The sequence below is a fragment of the Parasteatoda tepidariorum genome, chromosome X1, assembly GCF_043381705.1.
Source record: "Parasteatoda tepidariorum isolate YZ-2023 chromosome X1, CAS_Ptep_4.0, whole genome shotgun sequence".
Lineage (NCBI taxonomy): Eukaryota > Metazoa > Arthropoda > Arachnida > Araneae > Theridiidae > Parasteatoda > Parasteatoda tepidariorum.
In genome coordinates, this window is record NC_092214.1 from 30,019,674 (window position 1) to 30,031,133 (window position 11,460).

At 25.4% G+C, this 11,460-nt stretch overlaps 1 protein-coding gene across 1 annotated transcript in view; it reads right to left on the reverse strand.

Moving 5' to 3' along the window:
* LOC107449550 (amphiphysin) overlaps nt 1-11,122 on the reverse strand; it is a 60,630-nt gene extending 49,508 nt beyond the window's left edge. The window contains exon 1 of the mRNA XM_021147865.3: nt 10,658-11,122. Within this exon, the coding sequence (XP_021003524.1) occupies nt 10,658-10,729 (72 nt within the window). The 5' untranslated portion in view covers nt 10,730-11,122. The remainder of the gene's footprint in view (nt 1-10,657) is intronic.
* Between the last annotated feature and the right edge of the window lie 338 nt (nt 11,123-11,460).

The following is an 11,460-nucleotide window of genomic DNA, read 5'->3' on the forward strand; positions in this document are numbered from 1 at the left end:
ATTTTAATACGTTTTGTAAAAAGAATATAAGAATGGAGACAAATTTTAATAAAATAAAGAACTTTAAAGCTTTATTCAGAATAATTTAAAACCATCTAATACAATTAAAATTTGTTTTGCTATTTATAATAATAATAATATTAATAAATATTATTTTTTGTAAATCAATAAAGTGTGAAATATCTTATGATTTGTAAAAAGTAATAAAATATTAAAAAACACCATCAGAAAATACTTAAACATATAAAACTGAAATATTAAATTTTTTTGAGTTGTTCATGTTCATTTAATAATGTTAAGAAAAAAAGTAGTTAAAAAATATCTAAAAATCATTTCAATGTCCTATTAAAAGGAAATAAAATTCAAAAAATATCTTTTGTCACGTAAAAAATATTTATATCAGTCTTAAGTAATTTACCGTGATACGAAAAATATTTAAGTCAAATTTATAATATTAGAAGTAAATGAAGTTTAAAAAATTTATTATTTTTCTTAATAAGTATTACAATTCATAAATTTAAATTTGAGGACAAAAGCTTACAAAATTTTCTGAACATAATACAATGAAGGAACAACATCTCAAAAGGCGGAAATTGAACCTAGTGAGGAAAATGGTCTGAAGGAAAACAGATGATAAATAGTGATAAAAATAATGATAAATTTTAATTTTCTATTCGCGTTGCATATTGAGAATACAATTGAAATTTTATTTTCCTTTATTAAGTAATTGATACTTTTGATAAGAAAAACACAAGTTTTCCTGACACAAAAGTGTATGAGTAATTTCTTAGAATCTTTGTGCTTGAAGATAGTTTTATATTTGAAATTTCTGATAAAAGCATAGTGATGTGGTGGAAATCTAACCAAAAAATTGGATTAAGCTTAAAATAAAAAAGAAACTTTTGTAAGTAATGAGATCGGTGTGTTGTTTACCAAACAGACTATATAATACCGGAATGTGAGGCAATGTATAACACTAAAGTATTTATTTTTAATTTTTTCAAAATAATTCTCTGTAAACTTTTAATTTCTTTTTTATTTTTTATAACTCCGACACTAGATACATGCAACCGCAATTGATCAGGGCTATCCTGTAATTAACATATGCATTTAAGTTCAAAACAAAAAAATGATGAAAAAATTATTATTAACTTGAGAGCGAGATTTTCGAAAGCGGTTTTATCTGTTTCGAGTAACCCTCAAAAATTTATTGATTTAATTTCTGTGCGGAGGGTATTCAAAAAAAGTAATATATCTTTCCGTCATTTTAATACCATTGAATTAAATGGTTCTTTTAATTATTATTTTAGCATTATTATTTTTTGCATTTTATTTTTTTAAATTTTCAAAATTCAGTTATGCATTAGTCATGAGCGTAATAATAATAATAAATAATAAAAAAATAATAATAGTAACAGTAATAATAAGCTTAATAATAAATCGACCAATAATAAGAAATAAAAAAACCTTTTTGTCAAGAATTCATTAAAGTACATTAAGCTATCAGAATTTATTGAATACATTAAGCAATCAGGATTTATTGAATACATTAAGGAATCAGAATTTATTGAATACATTAAGCAATCAGAATTTATTGAATATATTAAGCAATCAGAATTTTATTATACTCAATAATAAACTACTAGCTCATCATTGGCAAAATTTACTAACTAGTGCAGTTTCAATCTAACCAATGTAGTCTAATCTTAAACCTAAATTGTTCAGATTGCTTTTACCTGAACTAATGATTTTAAAAAAGAAATGTCACAAATAAATTATATCATATGGTTTTAAATAATAATTTTAATTAGATACTAGAAATTATATTATTTGCATTATGTTCGGTAGTATTATTTTTGTGTAATATTGTATAACACTAAACGATACAACTTAACGATAAAAGTCTTATTAAAATAACCATAAGTTTTCATTAAAGCATATATAAAAAATTCACTCATTTAATTGTTTAAAAATTCACTAAAATACACTTAAAATTATCTTTATGCTTAAAATTTAAAAATTCACTAACATACACTTAAAATTATCTTTATGCTTAAAATTTAAAAAATCATTAAAATACACTTTAAATTATTTTTATGCTTTACCGATTCTAATTCATCTTAGTTACAAATTTTAGAAAAAATGTACAAAAGGTAAAAATGAAAAGAGATAAAATGTTTCAACAAATTTAAGTACTATAGCTTTCTCTAAAAAGTCAATTAAAATAATCATAGTTTTTCATAAAAGACTAGCCGAAAATAGTTTTTTTAAATACCATTACTTTATAGTCCTAAAATTCATTAAAAAACTTTTTTTACCTATAAATTTTAGAAAAATCTTATAAAAGATATAAGTAAGGAGAAAGAAGCTGAATTTTCTTTCATATTTAAGAACCATATATCTTTTCATAAAATTCCAATAATTTTCATAAAACTCCAATAATCTAAAGAAAACAAATATTATAATGCAGACAAAAAACGTGTATAAATAATTGGAATTCCCAGGCATCAAGAAAAAAAAAATCAATCAAAGTTGACGATGTTAGAAGAAGAAAAAAAAAGCGTTAAGACATGCGGCCTATTTTTCATCTTCCGTATTCCATTCGCCGTTTTTTCATCAACTGAAGCGAGTCACTTTCAATTCAATAACTTTAGACAATAGGTGTTGGATTTTTTTCTCTCATAGATTATAGACTTTTCTCACTCTTCCCTGTAATTTTTCTTTTTTCTACGTTTTTTAGATCAAAGAAAATTAATTCGTGTTTCTTAATACCGGTACATTAGTTTACTTATTTTCTATAAGAAAGATTGATATGTCTCTGATACCCACTTATTCCTCTATTAAAATTGAAATTCAGTTTATGAACATAAATTTCTATAATATGGTCATGTAATAATGTAAAAAAATAAAAATTAAAAAAAAGAAATACGAAACATAAAATTTTTTTTAAAAATGTTTCAGCCATTGAGTTGGAAAAAATCACACTTTTGTAATAAAAAAATATATATTTAAAGTATAAAAGTTTTCTTAATTATGTAATGTACGTGTCCGTTATTATATTTTTAGAATTGTAGAAATAACACAGTTTACATTTTTAAAAAAACTTACTTCTTATTACATCATTGTGAAGTTAAGAGCCTCTTCATCGAATAATTTTAATTTTTTAGAGCTTCCAGAAGGAAACATAAATTTTGAGTACGATACATTTTTTTTCAATTTTAACCACAAGCATGAATATAGAAAATATTAATATTAATAAGACAAAAGAATTTAGCTTATGTTAATTTTTAAAAACTCGCAGAGGAAAACTAATTAACAAAACATTTAAAATATAGCATTGCATTAAAATATTTACTTGAATTGTTTTGAAAATTTTACAAATAGGAGACAGATAATAATTCCTTTTTCTCCTCACCAATAATTGTTCTACACGATCAACTACTCTCACCAACTACATAAGAGAATATGAAAAGAATAAAATCTGAATAATTTTATTTACAAAAAGAGCTCTTTACTTATTATTAAACACTTATTTTATGTTTAATTTCATCTTTCTTTATTTCCTGAAAGAATCTATAGAGTTTAATTTGCAAATAACCATTAATCAGAAAAACTTAAATAATTTTTACTTATTTAAAAGCAGTATAATATCTGATAATAAAAGGACAAAAATGATAGTGCTGAAGAATAAAATGCTGTTAAAATTTGTCCTCACTAAATTTAGTCGAAACAGTTGTACAAGAATCTTCGTTAGAATTTTCTAATCCAGATTATCTCCTAAATAGTATTTAAATACAGTTCCGCAAATTAATTTATGACAAGCTTATAAACGAACCAGAAATAAAGAGGAAAGAACCGTTTCTAAAACGAGAAAGCGTTTCAACTACTCAACCATTAATACTTAGCTTTAAATAGCGTATGCTTATATATTCGGTGTAGCGTTTGACTGTTTCTAAGAAATATTTTGAAATAATTTATTAAAATATGTAGTTTTTAAAACTTTGTTATTTTCACAATATGTTTCTCGATATTATTGCTTTCGAAGTTACAGTTTATGCCAAAGAATCATTAAAAAATCTTTAAGAAACTATTTTAAAGGCAATAATAAAAGTAAAACATAATTTTTCGTTTGTATAAGACTCTTTGTCTCAGATGTAAACAAAGATTAGGGTGTATCATGAAACAGTTTTTTTTCCAAATTTTATAATTTCAGGTCTATAAAAAGTTGTGAGTTTAGTCACATACGTATCAAAACTTTTTTGTGAATTTGAAATATATCTATGACTGCCGGAATTGGCCGTAGGGTTCATTTGAGTCGAAAACGCAAATTTTTGAGTTCAAAACTGTAATTTAATAATAAAAAAATTGCGACATTAAAAAATAGTTATTGATAGTTTGGAGTCTAAATTTGCAAATTATTATTTATTTTCCAGCACAGTGAAGCAATAGGCTTTCATTTAAACGTACACAATCAGGAGATTTTAGCAAATAATTTATTTTTAAAGGCAAAAATGATTCCTATTTTGATATTCATCATTAATTTTATATAAGAATTTTTGAAAAACTTTTAAAATATTAAATTTAAATACTTTTTATTTCAGATATTTAAATATAAAACAAAATGAATATCTATGATAAATTTTATCCAATGCTTAAACTTTTTTGATGACCTTAGCTGTTTTTAAAAACATTTCCCAAACTTCAGTTGATTATTTTAATTAATCTTAAATATACAGTTATCAATTATACAAATAGTACTGTTATATTTTCATGCAATTTGATAAGGGTAATATTCGGTCAATTTTAACATAAAATGTTATAAAAAAATTTTTTTAATTAAATAATTGAGTAAATGTTTTTTAAAAATTCATTATAATATCTTAATTACTTTTACTAAAAACAAATCTTAAAATCAATCTATTTTAAAAACGGAGAACCTTTAAAAAAGGTTAATAAAATCAGAATACGTGTTAAATTTTATAAATTGTGTAAAGGTGCAAAAACTATTCTCACATGCACAAATTCTTGTTTCAAGTTTCAATAATTTTATCAACATTATTATGTGTGGCTGTCTAAACAATGTTGGTTTTTTTCCTTAAAAATTGTTTGTTATTCAACAAGTTAAAGTTCGTTATTTTCAAAATACATTTTTAACATCATTCAAAATACATATACAAGCAACATTATGTGTGGCGGTCTAAACAATGCTGGTTTTTTTCTTTGAAAATTGTTTGTTATTTAGCGAGTTAAAGTTCGCCATTTTCAAAATACATTTTTTTTGTATATTAATCAATATTAAACATGTTTGCTATTTTCAGCGAATAAGTTTAAAATAAAATATGCAAAAAAAAAATGATAAAAAGTAGTAATTTTCTTATTATTTTGAAAGGCACACGTTTAATAGGATATTCATGGAAATAATTTTTTGTACTCTCTTGCAACAGTTTTGCAATTACTAATGCATTTTGCGAAAGGTCATTTTATTTGAAATAGCGTAGGTTACAACCCACTCAATCATATGCAAACAAATGAAGAATGTAAATTGTTTATTATAGATCAAGAAAGAAAGATACAAACAAGAATTTTGCATTAAGAAATCACAAAGAAAAACTTTGAGTGGATACATTTTAATTAAACATTTTCCTATTCATGGCAGCTTATTAATTACGAGAAAAAAAACTTTCAAAATTTTATTAATTGTATTCTTTTATTGAAATCCATCTTTGATTTCAGCAATTAGATTTTTACAGCTGCAATTTTCGTAGTTTTGTGAATCTTAAATATAATTTTAATAAAAATGTCTTATTTTCAAGTTAAATTACACTGTTAGAAATGTTGTAACTTGTTGAACCAGAAACCATTCCAATTTGCTGTAAATTTAATATTATACCACATTATCAAGCCTCTTGCATTTAAATACTTTATACTATTGTTCCACTTGAGTAGAAGCATGGTTCATTTTAGCACCTTATTAAAGTTGCAGAAAATTTGAATGCTATTGTTATGGTTCAAGATACTGATGTCGGGGTTCAATGTTGAGAAGATTTTTAAGTGTAAAGCGTACTTTTTAACTCATTGTCTCTGATCATGGAACAGTTAGTAACTGTTAACAGAATCAGTATATTTGTCTGAGCGTAACCCTTTCTCGTAGAATAAAAAAACGGCCATTTTTAAACGGTCTTGGGCATCTACTTTATTATTAGAAAAATGAACAGCCCCTGCAGGAGAGTAGACCTTGACTGCACAAGTCTTAACCAAGCAACATGGTCATATGGTCAGAAGTACAATTTTTAAATAATCAAAACATGTCTTTGAAACGACAAAAGAGATGCTTATTTTTATTCTTCTGCTATCAATTTATAAACATGTCAATTAAGCGCAAAATGAAATGCTGCCCCTAAGCTTAACCACTTTTTCCCCAGTACGACGTAAACTAAAAAATAATTTTGCTTCTTTTTACATTATAGGTAGATTAAATTTAAAATTTCCCATATATTTTAATATTAGGTAATTAATTAGGTTAAAATTAAAGCAAAACATCAAAATAGCATATAAAAGCACGATTATTATAGTTGACAAAAACTAAGTGTAAATCCAGACAATAATTTTCATTGTGTTCTGTTTTATTGCAATACCACATAAAATATCTATCCTTCTTAACTGCATATAGTTTAAGGCATACCAAAAAAATAAACTTAATATGTAATACTTATAGAATACACTCAGCAAAATCAGTTAAACATTGAATCAAGATATCAGTACTTTGAATCTTAATATCATGCAGATTGGCTTCAAAATAAATAAGTTGCTAAGTTCAACCTTTTTCCGTTTAAGTTGAACTATTTTAAATATTGCAGGGTAATAAATGTTAAAATAGTTTAGTTTGTGCGATAATATGATCCAACTTGGCCTCGTATTAATGTTGTATCAAATTTGCACGATATTGAAGTTCAACTCATTTCAAAATTTCTAACAATATATAATATTAATTTTGCTGTAAAATTATGAAAATATTTATCATTACAAATCAAAGAATTACAATATCTTTAAATTGAACCAAACTCCTATTAAAAATGAAGTATTGAATATTTATTCATTCTTTTATACTGCAAGAACAAAACTGCATTATACTATTTGAAATTTCTTGAAAACAAATATGGTTAAATAACAATTTCTTTAATTGCTATTTTACCATATTCAAACAAAAAAGTCAAATAACCACATAAAGCCGTTTATTAACTGTTTTCATCTCATACGGTTAAATAACCAAAATTTTATTACACCAATTAAGTCCATCTAAAGAAGCCACTTAGTTACCCGCAACTGCATACACGTTATAATCGAGAGAGTTAATCTGTCATGAGACCGACTGAACTGGGTTAGAGTCCCAGCTTTGACACCAACACATTTCCACCTTTCCCTTCAATGCTTAAAGAGTTTGCAGTGTCCTGCACTCTTTGCAGTGTCTTTAACGAAAAGCTTAACTNTCATTACAATATCTTTAAATTGAACCTAACTCCTATTAAAAATGAAGTATTGAATATTTACTCATTCTTTATACTGCAAGAACAAAACTGCATTACACTATTTGAAATTTCTTGAAAAAAAAAATGGTTAAATAACAATTTCTTTAATTGCTATTTTACCATATTCAAACAAAAAAGCCAAATAACCATAAAAAGCCGTTTATTAACTGTTTTCATCTCATACGGTTAAATAACCAAAATTTTATTACACCAATTAAGTCCATCTAAAGAAGCCACTTAGTTACCCGCAACTGCATACACGTTATAATCGAGAGAGTTAATCTGTCATGAGACCGACTGAACTGGGTTAGAGTCCCAGCTTTGACACCAACACATTTCCACCCTTCCCTTCAATGCTTAAAGAGTTTGCAGTGTCCTGCACTCCTTGCAGTGTCTTTAACGAAAAGCTTAACTTCTATGTCCAGTTAAATTTCTTTTTCACAGTTTTGAAGCTATGATAGTTTTAAATGGCTGAAAAAAGTCGTATAGTTCTGTATTCATGGGCTTATTACCATACAAATTATAAACTGTTTCAAAACCGTAAAGGTAAAAAAATGTTCGTTACCGTAAACTTTACAGTTAATCGAGTGGACAGTCTGCTGCCGGTTATTGTACTTTAAATTTAGAATGAAAATTCTAAGAGTGTAAACGAATTATAAAAATTGATCCCGCACCTATCAAATTATCTACGACTATACATATTTTTTCTCTCAAAAACTACTCGGAGATAATTTTAAAATCGCCATAACTTATAAATCTTATTCAAAAGCATAAAAGTTGCGGCTATGCTTCAGGGAAAAAAGTAACGTATTCAATAAACGATGGCTCGCGCAATTTGAAACTGTCAAGAAAAAAATAAGAAAATGAAAGTTGCACGCGGCATTTTGAAAATAAACACAGGTAGCGTGAAATCATTTCTATAAGATAGCCCAGCATTTAGTCATGGATGAGAAACCATTGATGATTTGATAGTTGTGACCTTCGAAAGAACAATAAATTTACGTAACAATTTCAAATCATAAAAAAATAGATGTATACTTGCATGGTTTAGAATTTTAAAATAGTATTTAAAAGACGCAATTTCCAAATGCAAAGGTTCTTCGAGTAATTCCATAGATTTATTTTCATGATTCTTACAAAATATTCGTAATTATTTATTTTAAAATTCAATAATATTGCCCAACAATTTTTTTAAATTTTTGTTTTGCTTTAAATCATGCATTGTTCATTGTAATGTATTTAAATTCCTCCAGTTATTAATTATTAATCTATTATTTAAAATTTGAATTTTTTCTTTTAATCAAAATTAATTTTATTTATTTCAAATTTATCCAGTTAAAATTTTTAATTATTTTGTTTTAAATTCCAGTTAAATTAAAGTTTTTAATTTAATTATTAAGCATAAAACTAATTTTTGTTGCTATGAAATAAAATTTTTCACAAATTCTATGTCGTTCCCATAATTCTTTTAAAATTGTTATTTTCTTTTTAAGACTCTTCTTTTCTTTTCAATATTTTACAAACAGGGTTTCATTGGAAACACATTATAAAAGCTGTGTCAATTAAATCCAGCTTATGCAAATAGTTCCCTATTGCCGTTATATTTTAGCTTTTTTCGCTTTAATTTTATACATTTGTTTCTTATTTATTCCTTAATATCATGACGCTTTTTATTGTCAAGGAGTATAACAACTTTTCTTAAGAATAGCAAGTGGCGGAAAAATTATTCCTTTTTCGCCAGTTATTTAGAAACATAATACAAGATATTCATACTCGCTATTATTACTTAGTTTTAAAATTTATGTTTCAATATGAATATGTAAGTCTATGATCATTTACGTTTAAAGTAGTACATAATGGAAGAAAATTTGATTTTTACTTTTTTTTTATTATCATTTGAACGTTAGTAGTTCAAATCATTGTCACATTGTGACCCATTCTTCCCAGTGTTCACGCTATAAAAATTATGAGATAAATTCAATATAAATTATTTTATTATCAGTAAAAACCTTTTTCAGAGATTTTTTTTTCAATTTCCTTTCAAATAATTTTCTATCTTAATAATAATAATTTTCTATCTTAAAAATATCTATTCATTATTTTTTACCAAGTAGACATTTCAATAAATTCTTCAAACACCATAAAGAACACCCGTTAATATTACCATTTGCGAAATGCAGAAGCATAAATAGCAGAAAGAGATTAAAGGAGTAATTAAGATTGAATTCTTAAGTTGATTACATACTGGAAACAATATTTTCGATGTCTGAAAAATACCAAACAATTTTTATTTTGATAAAAAGAGAAAATTGCTTATTGCTATTTTTTATTGCTTATTGTTTATTGAGAAAATTAATTATTATGCATTACATTACTAAGAAATAAAAACTAAATCAAGGACTAAGAACTAAATCAATGTTTTTTAAACTACTATACTTTTTTAGTTCAACAACATTTTGAAAAAACTATGTTTAATGAACCCTTTTATTCATTTAAAAAAATTTTCCATCTGTTGGTAATTATTTTAATTGAAAGGTAATATATGCATCTCATTCTTTAAATAATGAAAGAAAAGATAAACGAAAAATGCTTAAAATATTTAAATATATAGTAAATTTTATGGGTTTATAGTCCTTTAAAGCAAATTACATGGGTTTATTAGTAGTTATATTATTAGATTGTTTTATGACTGAATGTAACATTATTTTCATTTTTGTACATAATTCGAAAAAAATATAATTTATTATGGTTGTTTCGGCTACAATGGGGTAGGACCTTTGCANATACATTATATAAATAAATATAAAATCAAAGTATTATCGTAAAATTTTCTGTTTTATAAAAAAAGTTGTTGAACAATGTGACTAATTTCAATCTGTATAGAAAATAATGAGATCAAAGGAAATCTTACTCTTTTTAAATAAATGTGAGTAAATACTAAATAAATAAATGACTTAAATTTAATGATTATGACTTGAATTTAAAGCCATAAATATGACTGAAATATTAATAATAAAGTTAGATCTATTAAATACATTCACGATGCAAACTTTTTAAAGTATTTTTTTAAAAATAACAATTTTTATATAATTTTATCAAAAACACGTGCTTATAATATTTTATTTACTTACCCTTTCCTTTGCTCTACCAGCATGTTTTTGTACACTTTTGCTGAGAGAACCGGCTCTATTATCACTAGCCATTTTAATCTTACGCCAGGTTCCGTAAGATTTCGCATACGGGACTGGGGCCAGGGTGTTGGAGATACCTGGGTCACTGACTGTATCTCCCACTCTAAACTTCGTTTCGACTATCTTCACCTTAGTTGAGCAACAGACAGTTTGGGCATGCCTAGGGGTTGCAGCAGCAACAGGTAAACGAGTCGCCAAACTTTACTCCTTCGTTTTCGCCAACGAGTTTTTCGTTGCTAATATTTTTGCCGAAGAAGGTAGGACAAGATAAGAAAACTGTAATAAAAAATAAAACCAAACCACTCATTGAACAGAGTAGGGTGAATTCATTAAGAGCAAACCAAAACAAACACTTGGAGCGGAAAACGATCCTTTACTTCCTCAATAGAGAACATACTTTCATTCAGAATTTGAGAATAAATGACAAGAATTATGGATGCGCTAGAATGACCATTCAAATCATTAGAATGAAAATACGATGATTGTTTAAGGTTTGTTTGTTATTGAAAAGGTTACTTGATTAATTAAGTTATGACGTTTGAGAGCAAAACAACTTTAATTGAGACAAGTATTGTCTACAAAAAATACAATGTTTAATTTTCGTTTAAAATATTTGTTTTGGAGATTTGGATTTAAAATAATTAAAATTTCAATAGAATTTTTGATCTTAATTTATTTAAAGTGTTTGAATAGCAGAAAAAATTCGAATGAATTGCATGCAATAAATAAAGTTCGGTAGAAAG